Source organism: Calidris pugnax, unplaced genomic scaffold, assembly GCF_001431845.1.
Source record: "Calidris pugnax isolate Ruff unplaced genomic scaffold, ASM143184v1 scaffold81, whole genome shotgun sequence".
NCBI classification, from domain to species: Eukaryota; Metazoa; Chordata; class Aves; order Charadriiformes; family Scolopacidae; genus Calidris; species Calidris pugnax.
In genome coordinates this window covers 9,030,004-9,053,693 of record NW_015090880.1, presented here as the reverse complement: position 1 = coordinate 9,053,693, position 23,690 = coordinate 9,030,004, and the positions used below count along the sequence as shown (strand labels likewise).

At 43.7% G+C, this 23,690-nt stretch overlaps 1 protein-coding gene across 1 annotated transcript in view; it reads right to left on the bottom strand.

The window, feature by feature from the left end:
- The window catches only part of CADPS (Ca++-dependent secretion activator), a 350,522-nt gene that overhangs the window by 54,319 nt on the left and 272,513 nt on the right, over positions 1-23,690 (bottom strand). The window contains exons 15-21 of the mRNA XM_014946638.1: positions 17,399-17,500; positions 16,393-16,456; positions 15,498-15,621; positions 13,025-13,093; positions 12,138-12,155; positions 3,114-3,220; positions 1,882-1,890 (exon numbers count right to left, since the gene is read on the bottom strand). Of these exons, the coding sequence (XP_014802124.1) occupies positions 1,882-1,890; positions 3,114-3,220; positions 12,138-12,155; positions 13,025-13,093; positions 15,498-15,621; positions 16,393-16,456; positions 17,399-17,500 (493 nt within the window). The remainder of the gene's footprint in view (positions 1-1,881; positions 1,891-3,113; positions 3,221-12,137; positions 12,156-13,024; positions 13,094-15,497; positions 15,622-16,392; positions 16,457-17,398; positions 17,501-23,690) is intronic.

The window sequence follows — 23,690 nt, the reverse complement described above, 5'->3', positions numbered from 1 at the left end:
TAGCTCTGTAAGTCTCTAACTTATGTCAGGATCTTCAACCTCCTCCTCCCTAGTCTCGGTAGCAGGACCTTCCTGTGGTAAGTAACAACATACCTTGAAAATCTCTTTCAAGATGGTAACATTTAATTTATTTACCATCTACTTACCTGGCATTTACCATCTACTTTGCTCAAAACACAATGTAAAGGGGAGGGGGATAGTGTGCTTTCTAGCCAAACACACCTATTATTGTATATTTTACACATGGATACACATGTATATATGTATGACCTCAAGGAGTTAAAATACATATATACATATACACATACGTATACATAGAGAGAGAAAACACAAGTTTAAAAATAGGTGAATGGCATCGTCTCTGGCATTTGTCATCAGTCTTCCAGAGGAACGGAAAGGGTGGGAGACATCTGATGGGAGAGATGACACAATGACAGAGACCTCCCGCTCTCAGAGATTACAGACGTAGGCACACGGTTTCTGCTGCATCTCTGCCTGCGCTGGTTTCCTCCCTTCTTACGGGTGAGACAAACCCAACTGACTAGACACGGTACTTCTGTTGTAATGCTTTTTGAACATTTTCCATGCTCTGAGTTTTATTTGCTGGGTTCTCATTAGGGAGTCTGCCACGTGGGGGAAAAAAGGGGCATGTTTTAATTGCAAAAACTGTTGGTTTTCAGTAAATTAAGGCATTTCTTCAGTAAGTGGTGCGATTTAATTTTCTGCTGAACAACCAAAGTAGACCAAAGAGTCGCAGGTCGAACCTTCTCCAGGTGAACGGATACCATGTCAAAAAAAAAAACCTCACCTGGAATAATTTGGGAAAAAAAAAGTGCAACACCTCAGCGATTCTCATTGCGCAGTGAGAGCATATTGTGGCTACAGCGCGTAATAAAATCAGAGATAAACCACCCAGCCTCTTCTCTCTCTTCCTTTGGGTGCAATTCAAAGTGTGTGGAGAGCTGGCCCAGCGCCCGTACACTGCTGAAATGCCACAGCCACCCTCGGGACAGGGATTCAGTATCGCACCGACAGCGTGCCGGGCTTCTGGAGAGAGATGAATTTCACCCTTCCAGGTCACCGTTCAGAACGAGGGACCGGGATGCCTCTTATCCGTGTTGGCATTAACCTTCTGTCTCTAATCAAAGCCCCGTGACACAAGAGATGCTGGAGAACTGTTTGGAGTCTTCCTCCTGGTGAGGATCTGGCTGAACACGACCGGCCCTCTAACCACTTCCTTCAGAACTCTACTATTTTCAAAATAACCTGCGTTTTAGTAACAGCTCCTTCCTGGCTGGTTGCACATCAAGCCTGTGCCGGTGATGAGTGGAATAAAACCCTCGTTATCCTTGGACGCAAGGATATTTGTGCACAAACGTGGGGCTCTCGGGCACCCCCTCGCTTTTGTAAAAACGAAGTTTATTTCACTCTTCACCCCGTATATTCTCTCTCTACATATAAATACTGTATATCCAGTACAAGGCACATACAGACAAAACCAGAGGAAGACCACTACCATTCTAGGCACTCGTGTAGTACTTAGCCCATCTCCACCACAGTGTGCTAGGAGGTCGGGTGAATGCAAAACGACAGAGGTAACAACAGGCTGAGGAGAGTCCAGGCAGGTAGGGTTGTGTTGGGATGTAACTGCAGCGCTCGTAAAATATACCCATTGCTACATGCATGGACTGGACTGCTATGCCACATTTACCCTCCTGTGTCGGGCTACCAGCTCCGCAAGCAGCCGACTCGAAGTTGCCGTTACATTCCTGGGAAGCGAGGGCAACCCCGGGGTAAAATCCCAGTAGGAAACATGGCACTGAGAAGGGCATGCACGAAATATGACAGGAGTGACTCGTTTCGTTCGGTTTAGTCACATACCTCTTTCCCCTGCCAGGATCATCCAAGATTGAATGAACAGTAGAAAAACAGGGAGGAAATTTAAATATGCAATCAGGCATTAGTTGGGTGTTGCGGATTGTCGTGGATTATCAATAACTTAAATTATACTGCAAATTTAATATACACTGGCATGATTTTTAGGTGACTGCGAAATTATTTATCAAACGCTCTTAACGCAAAATATAGTGAGTATATATATATATCAATGGGAAGGAAAAGAGAAAAGAGTGAATGAGTGTAACATTACCTAGAGTCATAAACACTCTGAATTTCCAACCGGTTAAACTTTTCAATAGGTATCCAAGAGCACCAGATCCATAGAGAACAGAGGGCTCAATCCTGCAAATACTTACACGGGTACACAACGTCACCTGCTCGGGCAGGAACGTCCCGGCGTGCTGAGAGCTACAGCCAGCAATGTCACCTGCCTGTGGGGTCAAGCATTTCCAGGAGCAAGCCTCACGATTTTCTGGTCTATATTTGACTATGACACGGTTTCATTGGTCTTACAACACAAATCTTTCCATTAAAGCGCTTCGAAGAGTTAACAGTAGTTGCATCAGGCTTAGATAACCCAAATAATGAGAATAATTCATCCTGACCTCCGTGACTAGCAACTGAGGTACTCCCAACAAGCCAAGGCAGAAGAGGCCAGCAGGAAACCAGGTGAGTTAACCATGTACCGTGGGGGCCCAGGGAGACCCCTGGAAACAACCTGAAGGCTCGGAAAGGGACCAAAAAAGCCCTGTTTTGTTTTGCGATGGTTCTCCTCGCTCCAGCTCCGGACAGCAGGAGCGGTAAGATGCTGCAGGGACCCCGCTAAGGCTGGCTGCAGGCACAAAGACATGACATTTTTTGGAAACATGACCTTTCTCACAAGTGGACGGGCTCGCTCTTGTGTGTGGTTGGTGGCGAATACGTTTGGCCAGATTCGTCTCCTGCTGGCGCCGTACGACAGGCTGCAGGCTGACGCAGGGGAGAGCAGAACTTAATTAAATCCCTCCTTTAGCCCTCCCTCCCCCCTCGGCAAAAGCAACCTTCCCGAACTGAACTTCGCCTTCCTCACGCTCCAGCACCGTTATTTAAAGAATCCTTTTTTTTGGCTTTTAAAGGAGATAAGAGCGCACGGGCAGAGGGAGCTGCCGGCCAGGCGCCGGAGCCCGCCGGAGAGCTTTGGGGGGGACACGAGCTCGCAGGGCGCCGCTGCTCACCTCCGCGTGGTGTTCTTCGTTTTGCTGGAGGACTTCAATTACCAGCTCTGCCAGGCGTATTGTATCTTCTAACTTTTTAGCTGGTGTGACTAACCGGCCTACATTTTCTGTAGTACAAGAACTCGAGTTAAAAGGGAGGCAGAATGAAAAGCTTAGACGTACAGTAAGTTATTTTAGAGGTTTGGAAAAAAAAATATAATAAAAAAAAATCCCATAATACTCTACAGCTTTAAAGATCTTTTCATGCATATGTTAAATGCTTATATAATTAGTACTGAGCAAACCAGAAAGCCACATTCGTTATTATACTATGAAAATGCAGTGCTCCAGCTCCGAATTTCACAATACTGTCAGTTGTTTTGCTTTATGGTGAGACAGCGGCACTTTATTAGCTCAAATAAGAACATCACATTCCCTAAAGACAGCATCTGGCCATTAATATACGAACAGTATGTATCCCTCAATGTAGATGATGCTATTCTAGAAATCATATGTATATTATTTGAAAATCCATTTTAAGAAGATCGATTCAAACAAATCTGTCTGTACTTTCAATACATTGTCAGACTTGAGCAATTGAAATGTCACCTGCTACCGAAAGCAATATCTGCAGGTCTGCCTTGCTCCAGGATTTAACTCCACAAGGGTCAAGGAGTTACGCATGCTGGAGGGAGTGGAAAGTGGGAAATCCCACTAAAGGAAGATTTATATGGGGAAAAAAAAGATGCAACTTTACAGCAAAAACCCCGCAAACAAACCAAAGAGTTTAAATCCTGGAGCTTGGTGTTTAGCTATATTGAGCTATTTTGCAGCGTTTTCTGAAGACTTTAAAAAAGAATTAAATTATATTCTTCTAGGTAATTTATATTACTAATAACACATTAAAGATCCGAGGTGGTAACAATCTGGAACATTTAGAGTGTTTTATGAGAAATAGCATAGAGAAAAAGAAAACAGTCACATTTTTGTTGAACGACAGCTTCCACAGAGCTGGCTGAGTGTGACCAGGGAGGGTTCTGTGTGCTGACACCACGTCTCGCTGCCCCGAGGTGTGCAAAGTCACACCTCCACACTCACCCCTATTTTGTCCTCTCCGTGGTATCAAAGCCACGGGTGAGAATTCATAAACGGGTGAAGTACCAAAACCCCTCAAAACCTTGCCCGCTCCTCGCTTTCCCTGAATACCTGTTTACAAGTAACAAATTTCCCATAAAAACGGAAGCCGTATTTTTCAGAATGGCCAGATTTGGGTGGTCGAGGGAGCAGGACACGGCTGGTTTTCAGAGGAGCTCAGCATCCCAGTCAGCTGAAATCTGGAATCGCAGGGGGCTCAGCTCGGCTGAGGGATGCAACACGGTAAAGCACCGTGCAAATAAACTCTACGTTTTTTGCCGATTTATGCCACAGATAGGGGCCTTGGGGGTTTCTTCTCCAGTTTGTCTTTTGTTTCTTGTAGCACTGGAAACAAAAAAAAAAAGATCCAGATTCCCCTTAATATAATTTACTGGGCAAATACTGAAATTGGAGAACTGCTGGTTAACCCCTCACTTTTTTTCCTACTCAATCCAGCACCCTCCAGGCTATGAGAAGTAAAAACCTCTTCCTTTTGCAAAAGGAGTCCAAAGACATGTTCCTTAGTAAACTCTGGTTGTTTCTGCACCTCCGAAGCCAAGGAGAAGCTTTTCCATTGATCAGAGCAGCATCAGGCCCATTCTCATTTGCAACACTGATCTGCTCTCAAATACAACTAAAAGACAAAAGTGTTAATAAGAACAACTGCTCAGAGATGCTGTCTTTAAAGAAAATATTGATGCTTATACAACTTTGGCAGCCAGCAGATGTCAATCTTAATTTTTTTTCTTCTTATTTTAAATATTTCCCTGGTTAAGTTACTATACATCAGAATATTCTGCTAAGATAGCTGGAGCACTGACAGTTACATGAAACGTATACGATATACTTATCAAACATTTCATCCAACATCATGTAAAGCTCATACATATTTATAGTTTTCATGCAAAATGTTATGCAACAACAATGTTATTTTGTGCTGACGTTGATATTTGAAAATGTTGCATATGTCAGACATTGCTAGACAAAAAAATGTGGACATTTTGAAATAAATGCTACCTCTAAATCTCTAAAACCTACCACATCGCGCTAGGTATTTTGTATAAAGCTGCACATGAGAACTAGCTTTCTACTACTACGCAAGCAACTGCTAGGCTAGAAAACCACTGAATAAAAGGAAGGAAGACTATTACAGTACTTGGCGGCTGTTTGGCCATGCCTTTGAGCATATGATTTATCATGTTAGTCTGCGTTTGAGGAGATGATGGTGGCCCAGCCGGCGGCTTAGGCTTGGACGGACGGGCTGCTTGTGCATGACGGAGAGAGACGCCAAAAGTAAAGAGACAAATGACTTCATAAACAGTGACAAAAAGATGGAAACTTCGAAAGGAACATAAGCAGAAATGATCAAATACAAATGGAATAAGCTGCTGGGTTTTTGCTCATCGGTACTTGAAGTATTACACGGTAATGACACCATTTGACAACACATATTCTAGAAGTCAGCAGATTCGAACATCCTACGTTTCTGTGCAATCAGAAAGCTCAAAATCCGATGCAAGCATGAAACTGCACTTCACTCACCCACGTGGGGGAACTGAAATAGGTTAATTCGGTTAAAACTCTGGAATTCCGAAAAGGTAAACTAAAAAAGATGACTTTAAGTCAGCGCCCCAGTGCCTAGGTACATTTAGCAATAGAATAATGAGCCACAGGAATTAATTGCTTTGCAAATATCAATTACACATTTTAGAATTAAACGTCACTGTTGGTTAAAGGGAGCTATAAAATATTCTTGTGCAATTTAAACATGTAAAAAAATCTGTCACTTAAAAATGTGTGGTTCCTGATCGTTTCCAGCTCATTTAATTATTTTCAACTTGGAATTCTAGTGGCTTTTATATTCTGGGTTGAATCATATATAAAAACTTGCCAGCTCTATCAAATATGTTACTTGCTATTCCAAATGTTAGAATACTGCAATCAGGACTTGACCCATCTGTCATATAGTTTACAATATCAGCATAGGAAAAATTCAAAGAAAATAGCCTTTCCTTTTACATACACTCTGAGAATAAATTACGTACCGTGAATATATTAACACAATAGCTTCTATTCCATTTAATAACAGTTTTTAGCAGCATTGTGACTATTTTTAATAATGCCATTTGCAAGGAATCTGGCATATTTATCTGGACATTCTATTGCCAAAAGTCCTTGCCATTTCGCTTGCATTTTCCAGTGGGGAAAAAAAAAAGCGGTTGGCTTGTGCAAAGTAGATTTCTGATTGCTTTTAATTCTTACAGAATTTTAACACTTATCAAAGTATAATAAAGAATATTCGAGTAAACCGTTAGTTAAAGAGTATGAGTTAGGTTTGTTCCCCTCTCCATACGTAGAGATAGATATACACACGTACATAAACACACATACAACGTTCACGTGCACGCACACACACACACACACACACACACACACACACACACACACACGTTTTAATCTTTTAAGCTGTGCAATGATTTAATTCAGACTCTTAGAGAAAAGCTACTGGTTTCTGGCTTTTTTGTTATTGTTTTTTTTCGGATAACAGGAAAAGCAAATCTATTTGTTCACGTCTGGAGTCATCCTGATCCTTGCTCAGTGTTTACCAAGGGTGGCTTTGTCCCCCAGAAACAAACCTCTCAGGCTCAAGTGACAAAAATAATTGCTTTTTGGGCATTGGCCTAATGACTTTCACTCTAATTTAAAACATAAGCAAGAATTCAATTTGGCTACTACTCACTGATGGCTCCTGAGCTCAACATGTAGATGTGGGAAGAATATTTTACTGCCCATCCCTATGGAGAGCAGTTTTTGCCAAGGTCCCTGGAGGGGAAGGGACTGTGGGGAGAGGGGACCCCACATCTCCCACTCACATCCAGCAACCGCGTGGTGGGAACTCAAATGAGTCTATCTGTCCCCAAAGTTGGGAGAGTCAAAGAGAGGGAGCTCCTCCTAAGAGTGTCAAAGCCAGGGGAAAATCACATCTCAGAACTGCATCCCACTGCCCTTCTCAGTGCTGTGACCCTCAAGCATCCTTAAATATGAGCCCAGCCCCTGCACCACCAACAGCTACCCACCAAAAAATAGATTTCAGACTTCAAGAACAACCAGACCCCACAGTGTCGAACGGGCCTGACTTGTGCCAACTGTTTTCTGTCCTAGGGAAAAGTCATTAGCAGAGGAGGAAGAGGCAAGAGATGCAGCAGCACCAGGGCTTCACGAATCGCTAGTGCAGCGCGTACAAAACAGCTTGGAGGAGGCTCCTGCTGTGCAGTTGTCAGCACAGTGCCCCGGGGTGGCTTTCACTTCTCCGGGGGGACCCGTGAGAGATCCCCCCCAGCGCCTTACCCCTGATCCTGGCATCTCTCTGCCGCCCCCGGCTCTCAAAAATAAGCTTCCACAAGGGATTACAGCAGGTTAAGCAACGAACTCTCAATGTAATTCTGATCTGGCCCAATCTGCACAAACGTTCAGCTCTTTTGTTCTTTTAAAATGTTGAGACCCGAGTCTAAAGCTCTTGCATGATGGCTGCAAAACCACCTGGAGTGGAAGGAGAGGAGATGAAGAGCTCTCTCCCTTCCTCACCATGCTGAACACCTTGTGAGCCCTGACCCACACTTTTCTTTGTTGCCTCTTGAGGGCAAGAAAATTTAAAAGATTAAGGTCTGGCTAAGGAAAGTGACTAATTTAATCCGTAAATTTAAATAGAAAGGGGGCCGTGATGCCAATGCCCTGTGAGTTTAGGTGCTTCTCCTGGTCCAGGTCTTGGAGATGATGCGGGAGGTCCCTTTGGCGGGGTGTCTGGGCTCCTGCTGGGAGCGAGGGAGATGCGTGATGCTGGACGGGGTTTACGGCACTTGCCAGTGACCAGCTGCAGCCTGTGTGGCAGGTTTTGTTTCACTTTGGCTTTTCTTTCTTCCCTCTCCTTTTCCTCTCTAATCCCTCGCCAGTTTAGCATCAGAAATGCTCTTGTATTCATTGCTCACGTGTGTCAAACGGGTAAGATTTAAACACCTCCACCACTGAGATCAGAGGCAGGAGCAGCATCATCCTTACTAACAACCAGTGCTTTCCTGGACAAACTTCTGCCAAAGGTTTTTATGCTTCTGCACGATACTTGCAAATAAAATACTTGCAGAAACTCGAATTACTTGGCAAATTCTGGGGTTCTTCTTGCAATAAGCTTCAGCCTGCAATGAGTATAACAGGTATATTAAAAAAAATCTGTGCTACTTTGGCTATATATATTGAATGCAATTTATTGTGTGTGACTCCTTATGGAATGGTAGATTTTCAAACTATGTATTTCTCACTCAGCACCATGATTTCTGCTAGAGAGGTTACTACCACATCGTCAGCAACAGTGAGAATTACGCTTGCAATAGGAGAAGAGCATTATTGACTTTTCACGTTTTTTAAAAGATAGCCACTGACTCAATGATTTCCTTCTAATAATTAAAAATATACGACCCCTGCCAAAGCCTTTGGTGTACAAGTGTTATGTGTGTGTTCATTTGCGAGCCAATCATGAAAATGATAAAAGGAGCTGCTGTTCTCAAGATAACTATAAAGAATAATGGACTTAGCCTGAGGACGAGGCAAAGCAGCTTTTTATTATATTCATGAAATGAATTTGCGTGTATCTGAAAGGGATTTCAATGATGAAATTTTTTCTTTTAAAATAAGATGTGTTATCTTAAACGTAAGAAAAAATCATAGAATTTTTTTAACTCAGAGACTCTAATTCAGCTCTCAAAACTCAATATACTGAAAAGAGAACTGATCTTCTGACTTTCTGTGAAGAATTTTTGCATGTCTGAATGGTATCTCATGCCTCAGGCAGCGAGTTGCTCTGCAGTCGGTAGGCGACGTGTAGAAAGATAATGGCATAATGCAGATCTCTGTGATTTCTGCAGCTCTTGTAATAACTTTGATACTGCTTTAAACACTGCCTCAGAAAGCGGGGGGGGAGGAAACCTTGAGAGCTGCATAATGATTCTTTGCTAAATACAACCAAATGCCATTTCAAGGAGTGAAACAAATAAAGCCGTAGTTCAGCAGCACACAAACACAGGTTGTAGTCATGCCCGAGTTAAAGGGCGTGATTTATCAGTGACTTCAGTCTCCACTCCCACCTACAAAGACTGATGTTTTCATACATTTCGCATCCATAGTTATTGGTGGAATGCAATTTTATTTTCTTTTTAAGCTTTGGGGTTTGTGACAAATGCTGGGAGTGATTACCCAGCAGTGGCTGGGCTGACAATTGCACAGGAACTATCCAGGTTAATCATCAGGCAGCTCGGCCCCTAATCCTTCAGCCCCCTCACAAAGAGTTACGGACACATGCACAGAGCTTCCCAGGCTGAGACCCAGAATCGGGGAAGGCAAGTGACATTATGAGAGCTTGGGGACTGTGACAAGGGCTAGCACGAAAGCCTTGCAATGTACCACTGCTTCTTAACAACCTGCTGCATCGCTCTAGTCAAAACCCGACCCCTTGTGCACCCTCTCCCTTGGCTGAGGACACTTTCCACGCCTGCCGGGGTGAGCGCTACGTGCAAGATGCTCCATGGCTGGTGCCAACTTGAGGCTGATGCAGCCAAAGCCGCCGTGCTTGGTCCCTCTCCTGGGGGTGCACCCAGGTCCCCAGCCCAACTCAGACCTAAGAGATGTCTGTCTCTGCACAGCCACCGCGGCTGCCCCTCACCGCTCCATGAGCAGCACCAACCCCAGCACCGGGTTTTGGCTTTGCACCCACCCCAGGTGTGTTTTTGAGGGAAGCCAGGCTTCTCCACCAGCATTTTCGATATTTTTTGATAACTCAAGAGTAGCTGGTTTCCCTTGGTGACAGAGCAATAGGACTTCAGTGGGTCCCTGCGCTCTCCATTACTTTCTGCTTGCAGCCCGTGCCCCACTGCTCTGCCCCCCCGGCACCGAGCAGCCTTCATCCCCACGTCTCCTCCACTCCTCATCTCCACGCATCAACTCAGCAGCACCACGAGAAGCCTCTCTTTACAGAGACCAAAACCAAAGCACAATATGAGAAATACTCGGGTTGAAAACTTAAATAAATAAATAAATAAATAAAGTCTTATACTAAAAACAATCAATTGCCAAACTGACAAGTATCGCCTTGGCTGGCATCAGCTCTAAAGCTGCTGGTACCCAACCCCAGCAGGGCAAAGTGGCACTTGTGCTCGTGGGATCCCTCAGCGCCACGGCCCTCCTGCACAGGGCAGCACGTTTCACAAGTCCTGTGCTTATGGGATGGAGAAGTTACTCTTTTCTAAAGGACTGATGGATTCCTGACTTTATATAAATAAGCAGACGAGCGCTTATTAAAAGGTTGCGCTTATTAATCTGAGTGTTAGTAGTTTTGTCTGATTAATAATTAAAACAAGTCATTCATCTTTAATTGTTTTAGTGTAATGTTCTGTTTAATGTTCTATTTCAAATCAATATTTTTAAAGGGAGGCAAGAGACTAAACGTTTTTCAGGAGAAAGGACACCAAAGGGTGACATTGTTGTGTTTAAGAAGAAGTTGTTTTCAGTATCTTATTTTTATTCTTGCTTCTGGCAAAATAAATAAAAAGTCAGGCCAAAACCCAGTCACTTTTGACTCCACTTAAGCTGAGGAACTGGTTTCAAGTTGAGTCCTGCTGACCTTGCCCGAAAATGTTTCATTTAAGATAATGGGAGATTTGTGGGCATGAAGCAGCGGAGTCACAGCTCCCTGCGTCCTTTCACTCGCTCCAAGTATTGAGAAAGAAGCAGCTTTATTTTTAAATGAGCTGGGCCGTAGAAACATCCTTCCGAATTCCTAAAGTGTAGGCACGTGAGGATCTGCCACCAGCAGGCGCGATGCTCGGTGCGTTTGTCGTGCTCAGCACACACCAGCCTGCGCTCACGTTGAGGGGCTGGAGTTAATGGTAACAGCTGGGATTGCTGGGATTGTTCTATTTGCACCTCTCGGAGTTGTAGGGAAAAATTATTCTCCATTTTCTCAATGTTTATTCCTATTCAAAATTAATTTTAGTGTCACACAATCGGTCTAGATCCTGGGCCAAATTTGAGCTGCGGATGCCTGGGGAAGCCAGGGCAGAACCTGGCCCAGCCTCTCCTACTGCTATTTAAAAGCAATTTCCCTTTGCACACAGAGAAACCAACCTGATCCTTTTTTTTTTTTTTTCCACAAAACAGAACAATCTACTCACAAAAAGAAATGAACAGTTCAGGTTTCAAGGACTTCCGAACTAGGACTCCGGGATACAACAGAAACGAGAGCAGGGCCTGCAGAGCTCCTCCAGCCCTTCCCAAGGGATGGGCACCCGAGGGGGCTGAGCTGAGCCTTTGCCTCGTTACATGTCACCACAGGTTATAAAACGAGAGACAAACACGACTTCTGTCCGACCGGATCGTTTGTTACACATTAACAAAATAAATAAATAAATAAATAAAAAAAAAAATAATTAAAAACCCAGTCCTCCCATCAGGGGATCAAACAGAAGATATGAAAACCAAAAATGAACGTTAGTTTAGTTATAAATGTGCTTGTTAGGTGTGTTAAATTAATGGCCAAATCACCAACATTTTTTCACCAAAAAATGAGCTGCAGTTCTTTTGGAAAACAAGAAACTTTCTCTTTACAAAGGCTAGATTCTCCTCTAAAACTGTCTCCTAAGACGACACTATATTTCTACAAGGTACTTCTAATCTACGCTCTATTCTAAGGAAGGAGGAAAAGGAGATTATGTAGACAGCACAAATTAACTCCTTAAGTATCAATGCATCTCCATTTTCAGCCTGAAGGAGTACATATCTTAAGGAGCTATGAAAATAAAAAAAAGAAAACAAAATAAATATAACTCAACAGTCCTAGCAATTTATAATGCATATACAATTGTTCACCTGCGTCCTTTTGATTCTCTATATGAAAGAGAGAAAGCAACAAGGAGAGAAAAGAGAGAAACAAGAACAGATATGCAGGATTAATGAGCAAGTGGACCGCACAGCCCCCCAGTTATGCGTGATATATGACATTTGAGAAGAAGAAAAGTTGCCCCGTCTTGCCCCCCCGCCCCCCCCAAAGCATGGGGTTACCAAAAGAAGCTCCTTTCACGGAGGTGAAAGAAAACGCTGCACAAATAGAAAACCAGAGAGGGCGAGCTCTGAGGACACAGAGGGGATCTCCAAGTGACAGCAGGGCTGGGGTGTCCCCTCCAGAGCTCGGTGCAAAGGAGTCAGTGAAAAAATCGAGGAGGAGAGCGAGTAAAGCGCATCCTTCCGCTCGAGAGCTAACAGACAGGAGACATGTAAGATCTGATGTACAGAGAAAGGACAGCCTCATACGATCTCGTACACAGGGTTGGGTAAAGATCTTATACGCAGGCAAAGGGACGGCTTTTTCCAAGTGTCCTTTATCTGACCTCTAGCTCACTGCTCCCCGATGTAGCCGCTACCTTTTGATTGTGTACCAGTGACAAGCACTTTACAAATTGGGGTTACACAGAAGCAAAGTAAAAATGCATTCAGGTCACGGACATAAAGAAGAACTGAAAAAACTTACAGACGATCTGAGTTTGTCACAAACAGATGGGTTAATTGTCTAACCTGGTTTAGGCTGATAAAAAGTGACTGGACTTCTCACACTGGGTTTCACAGACAGAAGCAACAGACAAGCCAATGCTAAAAGACTTGAAGCAAGGAGAGTGAGTTGGTTTGGATCTGGACTTTCTGGAGGTCATGAAAACGGAAAGAGTGAGGACAGCATGGAGAGGAGGGTGGTAGGTACTCACGAATGGTTAAATCCATCACTTGAGAGGCCAAGCAGAAGACAGGATGCTCATACATTTCTCTCTTTTTCCCTATAAAAGAGGATTTGGGCATGCAAGAGGCTTAGGTCAAAGGTAAAGAGGTTACAGGCTATAGGTCAGAGGAAAACTTTATATTAGGTTAAGAGGAAAGTAGCCGTAGAGTATTTTGGGATACACACAGGATAAAAGGAAGAAAAGAAAAAAAAAAAAGGAAAAAAAAGGAGGGTTAAAATTGGAGATCTACTGGATTAACCATTCAGCATGCCCATGAGTCACAAGAGAGGCTGTGACCATGACTCTAGAGGTTTGCTCTGAACTGTTTGCAAGAATATAATGACCAAACCATCATGAGTAGAGGGAAATAGAATTTCATTGGTTTAAGGCTCCGAGATACTAAGGGTTTCAGCCTTCAGTATCTAAGGCTTTCACAGGTATTTCTTCATAAGCATAGCCTCAAGCACCACTGCCACTGATTTGGTTTTGCATCTCTGACAAAACTCTCCTAAACGCGTGGCCATTCAAACGTCAGCTTTTAAAAAGCAAGATTTCAAAGCCATGTACAGCACACAGGAATGCATCCGACCAAGGTAAATTTGTTATTTGCTCTTCTGTGGAAGTATTTGAACGCGTAGTGGACTATGCTCATGAGAGAAAACCTGATGCATGCAGCTGGCGGATGTTGGGTTGTTCAAACTAACAATCCCAGCATGCTTGGAAATTGGTGTTACAACCACTTTTATAGAGAAAGTATCAAAAAGTGGCTGTGGCCAATCACGGATAAAGGAGGAGAAAAGCAGAAGAGAGCAGGTAGTGTGGAATGAACTATTTCTCTGAAAAGGTAGCTGGAAAAAAAAGGGTTTGTTGCTTCAAAGTATTCCCAGACCTAAAAGTCACAGTGCGAAAAAGAGGGCAGGTAATTAACATAACCAAGAAGAATTGAGGCACAAAAGGAAAAGTACACACTAACTGTTCTACTTTGGAAATGAATGCATTTTTACTTACAGATCATAAAGTTTGTTTTTGCATAGATTTATCTGAAAGAAGAGAGCAAATCTTACCAACGAGTTAGTGATATTTATACAGAGAACCTAAGGGAACCAGCCCTGGGTAGAAGCATCCAACAACAGAAAAGCTGCTTTTGATTCTCAGTCTTTCTCCATCCTTGTCAAGTATATTTAAACATTGCATTTTACAGAATACACCAATTAAAATATCCTGTGAAGTTGAGTACTTTGATAAATTGCCTGATAATACAGTGCTTATGAAACCTTCGTTCCTTCTCTATTTTTGTCACTCATTACCAAGTCAAGAGCTGATAAACATCCTTTTAGTGCCCAATTCTTAAGTGTTTCTCACTGGATGCATAACAATGAATTCATTACCACTGGTACACAATTTGCATCGTTAGACAGAAAAAAATGGAAAAAGAGAGGACATGTCATGTACAGAACCTGGACAATTTGTCATATAATAACCCAATTTTTTATGTAAACAAGAACTAAGAACAAATCAGAGGGAGTTTTGGGGTTTTTTTTCTCCTCTCAATATTGTCCTAGAGGCATACAACAATAATCTCAACTGTGGGAAAGCTTCACATCACACATGACAGAAACCCAAAGTCTAGAGCAGAACATACCATTCATCTGGAACACACAGGTTTAAACAATTGGGAACTCGGATAAAGTTGGGAAGGAGTTTCAAGTTGGGAATAGCAGGAGACAAGGTACCAACATAAACTGATTAACACGTAAAGAACAACTGGATCATAGAGCTTCAGCTAACACATATCCTCTAGCAAGCTTTAAAATGTCTTTTTGATGGCTACATGTGTCTCTGGTCACTGGTTGTTATTCTCCCATAACTTAAAAGGTCAATAATATCAGCTATGCCGGATTTAGAGTGACAAGAAAGAAATCTGATGCAGGGATGGGATCACTGATCAATGACTGCTATGCAAACTGCAAAGACAACAAAACACTCCCAGAAAAAAGACATTTTAAATTGGCTACAAATGATTAAACATAGATTAAACAGTTTTTCAGCTTCTTATTTTGCATTTGTTTCCTGAACTCCACTGTCACAAGCAATTAGCTGCACTATACCTTCAGCTGCAAAGATGACATCCCAAGTATTTCTCAATTTGTTTTTTAAAACCACGACATGAGTCTGAATACTACACCACTGGCCAAATGCACTAACGATCAGAAAAAAAAAAAAAAAAAAAAAGCTACAGTTCCTTTTAACTGTTTCCTCTCTTTTCCAGAAAAAGAAACGTTTTGCATAGCTTCCATTCTTAACTGCTTCCAAAGCCAACACCACAAAAATGATTCAGAATCACACCAGTTTTATTGACAAGCGAATAAATAGCGAATGAGCTTCTTTTAAATAGCTCCCAGCCACAGCTGCCACCTAGAAATATAACAAAAATGGTAATTTCACAAAGAAAGAGCCTTACCTTCAATTTTGGCATACTCTGATAGTCGAGTATAATTGACTAGAGCTGCTTGCTCCAAGCATTTACGGATGACTGTTTTTACCTCCTCTTGAGGGACCGGAGTAACTATGTCTTTCATCAGAACCTTGACACAAGAAAATCTGATTTGTTGTGGCATCGGGCACACAGAACTGCTTTTCTCCCAGCCCAGCACATACATCCATTCCTGCGCTACTGCTGTGTGGCTCTCAGGGTATGCGTACAATATGAAGGATCCACTACAAGGTCACCTTGGCCAGCTTGAGACGTGGGACCTACCCCTGCTGTATTATTTCCCTTCTGCATCTACACCCTATGGCATGCCCCAAAATTGGTGCTTCTGATTTTTTGGGCATGACATTATAATCTTTCACAACTCCCCCAGCGCCAGGCAATGTTATGCCCTTCCCGGGCTCTGCTGATGGACTCGGGTTTAGGTCTGGGCTTGGCCATACTGTGGCTTAGCAGAGGTGAGAAGGATGTTGGAGGAACAGGAAGGCTGAAATAAGGATGGGGAGGATGCTGGTGAGCAGGTTTCATATGCCCTTGAGGAATGAATATGCCTGGAGATGGGAATTTCACCGGATGGCAGCCAGGCATCGTTTACAAGGGTCTGTGGTGTAGACACTTGCCAGCGAGATGCTCCACCATTAACTATCAGCACAGACACAGGCTGTGCTGCTTTAGTGGCCAGGCTACACACCCGCCTCCGAGCTGAAGCAGGAGAGATAACAACCCCACCTAAACCCCCACGTTTCAATATTAACTATATTAATTGCACATCCTATGCAAAAACAACCGTTCTTCAAACTCTTCTAGATGAAAAGATCCATGAACACAGGTAATTTTAACTGCTTTCTGCTTTTCTTATGCTTACCCTTTCCAGCAGCGATAGAGTAGCTTTTAGTGCACCTTCTGGACGGCCAAATGGAAAGCAGTACCTAGAAAAACAACATCATGTTAACATCAGACCAGGTGCCTGCAAACAACCCTTTCCAGGGTTATAAAGATGCTTTCCTAAATATGCCCAAGCAACGATCTAGTCCCTCTGACCGGAATGAGCGGCATTTCTATGGGGTAACTCTCCAAAAATGGTTTGATGGTGTGGACACAAAGGCAACAAATTAGAATACGGGGGTAGTAATAAGTTGATAGTTTTAGCAGCTTATGAAATCTGGGTGTTACCTGGAGAGTTTTTGGATCTCGTAGGAGAGAGTTAAATGTCATCTCTTTGTAAAAATAATAAAAAAAAAAAAAAAAAAAAAAAAAAAAAAAGCCCCTCTGGAAAGGATGTTTATTTCCAGCCAGAGACCCGGCGATGCACCAGGCTGTAGGTAACAGGCTGAGGTAGCCACCATCCCTGGCGAGTGGCAGCTCCAAAGGACTGATGCAGGGACTCACCCCAAGGTGTGCAAACCTGCACCCCCAGCCCAGGACCCCACTGGTGGGCAGGGACAATTCATCCCTTTCGGTGGGGGCAGTCTCCATCCCTTCCATAACTACAATATTCCTGCAGAAAGCCCTGCCTGGCTGTATGCTAGAGAGAAGGGAAAATAAACGGGCAATAACTGAGCAGAGGGGAAGAGAGAAGAATAAGAGGACAAGGGATTTTTTGTCGTTATATTTTAGGAAAATAAATCCACAGCATTACCATGCCTGTGCGAAAAAGATGTTTTGAAATACCCTTTAAAGGTTATATATTTAAAATCACTCTCTGGCTACAAAGATGCTACAGTGCAAGCTTCACTGCCCTGTACAGGTCTGTGCCACTTATGCAAAATTCCCGTATGCATTCAAAACCTGCCTTTTGGCTTTGCTGCTTATAGGAGGGAGCTGGGAGGAAATCAGTCCTCTGGCATTCAGCCTGGGCTCTCTGCCTTTACCTAAAATGCGTGATCTGATTCTCCAGAAGCAAACGAAGCCGCTCCTTGATCTCTTCGAAACGCTCCTTCTCGTCTACGGTCACAGTTCCTATCCCGTCAGGCCTGGAGGAGAAATGCCAGGGATGACTCAGACTCCACCTCGCCACCCCGGTAACTCAGCCCCACGGCACACAGACCTCTGCCCTTTCCAAAAGGGACGTCACCAAGTGTGAGACCGGGGACAGAGGATGTGCCATGCCGAGACACGGGCGGTCGCAGCAGCACCACATCGAGGTATCAACAATAAATAAAGAAAGAAATATCCCCTCTCAGAGTGATAATCTGGATGTGGACACCCTTTCCCCCCCTCCTCATCCTTTATTCTTTGTCATAGAGAAGTCGGAAAAAGCAGAATCCCCTTTTAAATATAGGTATACGAGAGTGAGTGCGGCGCCAGCTCTCACTGCAGGATTGGGCCCATTGCTGGCAAAATAGGGACTTAATTTCTGCAGAAAAATTTGGCTGCTGATTTAACACAGTTCACAGTATAAAAGAATATCGACAGCAGGCATATATACAAACAGAATATAAAATTCTGCCCTCCTTCATAACCGCTGAATCACCCCATTACAGCGATTTCTTGAAGTGAACCACCTTGAATACATTCTGCCGAAACGCAGAATATGCAAGACATGCATTTTGAAATTGAAAATGCAGTGCCTTTTCAGCCATTTCATTTTAATTTATAAAAAATGAACACACTGATACAATTTATCAAAGATTTTCTCAGAGTATTTAGGACACTGGGGTATCTCAGGAGTGGGCAGGAGTGCGTTGCGAGACGCCCAGGTCCTGCTGCCCTGGGGTATCTCTCCTCTGTCACGGAGCAGGGCGTGCAGGCTGAGCCCTGCTGAAGCTCTCCCGGGGGCTGGATGATGCCATGGTCCCCCCCGTGCTCTTCCACCCCGTAACCTCCTCCGCTGCCAACCCATCCGAGAGCCGAAAGCAGCAATCCCCTCCTTCTCCCCCACACCCACACGGCAAAACGCGCCGCGCAGCCGGATCCCGGGCGAGAGGAGAAGAACGAGTCTTAATCCATCCACCCAAGGAACCGGGCGGGCGGACAACCCACGGCACCGCTCCCCGCTGCCGGCGAGCAAAGTCTACGGATTTGGGTACTCCCGGGCAACTCTGCTGGCACAGGCGCTCTTTAGGTAATGTAAGACGTCTTCAAATTGAACAAATGTTCTTACTTAAAGGCCTCCTCCAGCGTTCAGCTTAAGCTGCGTAAATCCGCCGTACTAGACTGGTTTTGGCGATACAAAAGACTTGGCAAGGGATTACAAAGCTTCTAATGAACCTCCTGTCAGGGGTTAATTGGTTGGCTTTATTTTCCTCTTAAACAATCAAAGGCCCTAAACTTAAAAAAAAAAAAACCAACCCCCGAAAACCCTATAAAAAATTAAAAGCTATAAAATTTGTACAATCCCTTCTCCTTGACCCTGCATTTAGTCCGCTCTTAGTATCATAAATACGAACTCTGGTATTTCAATACAGGTGAATAAATCATTAAAACATTTTAACAGAGGAACTAGTAAACTTTACATGATCTTTACTGCAAAATTTTAATGCTAAATATACATTAAATAAAACTTGCAACATGGACACAGAAAAAGACTCGAATACCAGGGGATGTATTTAAATTTAAACAGCATTTAATCAAAAATCTTTACTTGATTATTTGCCAAATTTAGTTGTGTATTAAAGAAAAAAAAAAAGGAAAAAAGATTTAGGCTGAAACTTGGATAAAATGTCTCAGCTGGGGAACACATTTCATAAACAGTTTTGGAAGTATGGATCTGGTCTCATTAGTACCTAATTAGGACTAGTTATTTTGAAGAAATGAGCAAGCCACAAAAAAAACCAAATTAGATATCGAGCAAAAATTAATGTCTGAACATGCTTAATGTATTTTTATTCCAAAGTTCCATAAAATATTTAATATTCAGACAGAGACGTTCATGCCTTTTGTGATGCTCTGCCCCTGGCAGCGCCTGCTTTGCTCCCCAGCAGAAGAGCAGATAATTCAAGGCAGAGCGCAATAAATGCCCTACATTAAGGGGCAGGGTTGAAGCCCTCATTTGACTTTTGGCATTCGGCTCTCCCCCTGCACCCATAACAGCTCACAGAGTGTCACTAGGTTAATTGTATCAGCCCTGACAAACGAGGTAGGAAAAGCCGCCTGCCCTGGCAGTGATTTGCTGATGGACTGGAAATGGTCTGAAAGTTATGTTACCCTTTGCTGGGTCAGTAACCTCAACCGGCGAGATTTAATGGCAGGATCTGACAGCTCAGGTTGGGTCACAGCCCTTTCACAGGCATCGCAATTTCTCACTGTATTCAAAGGGCTTCAGTGTCACCAGAACGGGTTACATGGCACTCGTCACACAACGACCTGTGGTGGACACCCGAAATGGGCTGACATGAGAGCATCAGCCATGTCCCAACTGGGCAGTGGTGGCTCTGGAAGCATCACTTTGAAAACACTGACCTATACGAAAACAACGAAAACACTGACCCACACAAAGACAAAAGGTGGTCTCTGGAGAGTGAACCTCTGCCTAACACGGCTCTCACCCCAGTCACAACGCCCCAAGGGATGCCAACCCAACAACTGAGGTGCACGTAGACCACGTAGGCTTAACCCCCTGGTCTTTGCCTGTCTCAGGGTCTTTGTGAGTCAGAAGGACACCAAACCTGGTGGCTCCAGCCACCGCTCCCTCCACGCAGGGCCTGTTGCGTGGTGTAAACGCATGCCGCTCTCATGTATCATGCTACTGCAAACTTGAGACAATCTACAGGTCAGCTGTAGCCATTTTTGGAGCAGCGTGGATGTCTGGAAGGGCCTGCCAACCGAGAGCCATCACCACGGCAAGGACTCCCTTTCTCACCCAGCTGTGGACTATATTGCATCTGACATGATGAGCATCTCTTGAATCTACCTTTCAAATTTTCGGCAAACCATTTTCTCACTGTCCTTCACAAAGTTGACATTTTCGGCAGCATGATAGGAAAGATGTCATGTCGGCTGCTTTTCAAGTTGTTGTCACAGTGGTTAGCACCAGTTCTGTCATCTTTGCTTTCCTCACAATCCCCCATCTTGAGCCATGTCACAAATAATAATACTTCCAATGTTTTTGTCAAATTTCAAATACTATAACCCAGCTGCACATCTTCGGATTTACTAGTTATGTTAATCTTTGTTGCTCATCTTCCCAGAAGCTGAAGCATTAGAAACTCATTAATTAGTGACAAATGCAGGATATACATAGAACTGGAAAAACACTACCCAAAGCCTTGCACTTAATTTATTAGCTTGGTAATTTTGAAACCTAATTAAATATTCAAGTCAAATATACTTTGAAAATGTAATCTTTTTGAGGGAACATATTTATTTTCCCTTTTGCAAGAACACAAAGGGTATATAGCTTAGCATGACTATAATTTAAGATTCACTTCTGTGCTCTAGACAATTCTAGTACGTGGCTGATGGGGCTGAAAAAAATTCCCAGGAGAAGCTCAAGTCGCACCAGCCTGTTCTGGTGCTTATTGGTAATTTTGTTTTCAGAAAAGGTCTCCAGCTCAACTTTGATATTTGCTGGCCTGTTCTGGTGCTTATTGGTAATTTTGTTCTCAGAAAAGGTCAACTTCGATATTTGCTATTTGATCTCATGGACAGAAGCCCCAACTCCTCCAGTGAGCACATTTCACAGCAAGGCTCTGCTAAAATGCAGCTGGAGGAAATGGATGTTCTCACACGCAATCGGTACCACACTGAAGCCGGGATGGGGAACGAGAGGAGAGAGCAAAAGGGTGAACCAAAGTTCTGCATGTACACGGTATATGCAGATGCACGAGGGACAAAATGGGTTTGGGTCCACGAATTTGGGTCAACAAACAACATTAACTTCTCCATCTGTGTGGAGACACAATTTCATCCAATTCCCTATAGCTCCTGCTCATGGACACTTGAGGTGTACGGCAGAAGCGGGCAGAGAGGGAAGCAGAAGGGCAAAAAAGGCAAGAAAAATAAATAAGGAAAATTTTAATTATAAATAAACAAGTTTCAGATCACTCCTTCTGCTGCAGACTCGCTAAGTTGGCTCCAAACTAGTAAATTCCCACTGTAAATATTTCACATGAAAAGTTTTAAATGCCGCTCTCCTAATCCCCCCCTTGTTTTTAAGTTCTAAGCCATGAAAACAACAACATCAACAAAGCAGGTGGTGAAATTAGAAAAAAAGGGTTGCAATTTAAACAGCAAAAATGATAGTCCTTGTTTAGCTTAGATGGTTTGTGCAAATTCTGGGGTTAATTATAAATTATAATTAGGACCTGTGATCCTAAGGCCACTGCTTTATTCTACAAGCCCCGCCTCCCCCCATGCCCTTTTCTAATTATACCCAGTGCCCCCAGGGCTAGTTATGCTGCTAAAACAAATATATCAAAATGATTTTTTAACAAAGACTAATATATGAAGCAATAGCATGCATTTGTATGCAATTATAAATATACGGTATAGCTCCAGTGGGTTAATCTCTTTGACATAAGCCTGTATGAAATACCATGGCGGCTTCTAAATGAAAAGACATACCATCTTTTACACCTTTTATGTTTCACTTGTCTACACTTTTTTTTTTTACTGGGAAAAATATTGCTTACACGTAGCAAACAGATCTTTGCACGCACTGTGAGCCCTGGCACACGGAGCCAAGGGAAAAAAAACAATGTCAAAAACTGATGCAAATAATTTGATTTTTTAAGTAACAACTCAAATATAAAACACGTGCTGCCTTCAGCTCCCTTGCTGGTTGCCAGGTGCAGCACATATGAGCTATACAGTAAACATCGATGATTAGTGCCTTGGACGGCATGTGTCAGGAGAGGCTTTCGCAGGATCCCTCGCAGGAAGACTCGCCTGCGCGAAGTCCCACCGGTTGCACGGGGACAGGCTCTGGGGACGTGGGCAGGACCACAGCTGCCTGCCTGCTGCCTCCTACATCTCCCCCAGCCAATCTCACCTCAAAGAGCCCACCTGTTTAGACCCCTTAAAAAAAAAAAAAAAGCTTATTCAGCAAACATCGATTTTTTTTACCCCCGACTCCCCTTTCTTCTGGGAATTCGCACCGGTTGAAAGCCCTTTGTTCAGCCTGGCCCTCTGGGCTCGGGATGCTGTAGAGCTTGGGATCCATTTCCACCCTCCCAGCTCCTGCCTTCCCCTGGCTGGGGCTCTCCTCTGCGCCGCGGCGCCCAGCCAAGTCACGGCTCATCGCTCCTCGCGTGCGATCCGCGGCCCCACCGGATGGTTTCTGAGCACTGCCATCCTACACCCATTGCAATGAATCACATCAACCGGGTCCCGGCCCACAGACAGCCCTAACGTGTGCCCTGTCACCGAGCACTTATCACCGGGCTGGCTGGGACACGGAGCCGGCACCTCCCGATGCCCGGCCAGATTTTCACCTGCCGTACCGCAGCCAGGGCTACGCGTCTGAATGAGACACGGACACTGAACACAAAGGACTAGGGAAGCATATGCTGACACTGTGATAAAGCAATTAATGCAATTACTACTTCTTTTAAGGGACCAAAAAGGTCCCTCTTTTGTTTTTTTAACTACCTGTATGGAAATCTTGCCTTTATGTGAAACAGCCTGATATGTAATCAGAATACAATGGAAAAAATTACAAATATGTTACACAGAGTTTTCAATTCCTTGAGGTTTATGACAATAACGTTATTTTTGCTGGCTTACAGTTATAAAAAACTAATGGTAATGTTGGCTTATGGAAGAGCTACTCCTTGAACACAAGTTTGACACCGTAAAATACAGCTAGCAGAGGAAAAGGCAAGTCACAGATATACCAAATTAATTAAAAGAGAGACTTCTGGCTGCTTGGACCTTGGGTAAGTAGCCATTGAACAACTTGCAGAGAATGACGGTGTTCAGTCGATATTAGACTGTTGGGGATTGAGTCCAGCACCCCCATTCTGGTAGCCCCAATGTCTGCTGACACTTAGCATGCACACCGTCAATATTTTAGTCTCATTTTTAAAAGTTTGGGATTAGCAAGCACAGAAGGAGTCTTTTTTGATGCCTTTCTTTAAAAAGAAAGCTATTACATGGCTAAATCCAAAAAAGGCACAAGGGAACCCAAGGTGACTCCTGAAAGCCACTCCTTTGGCTGGGGCAGGAACCGCTGCTGAAGGTTCAGGTGCTGGCTCCGGGGCTGGGAAGGCCAAGCCCACCTTT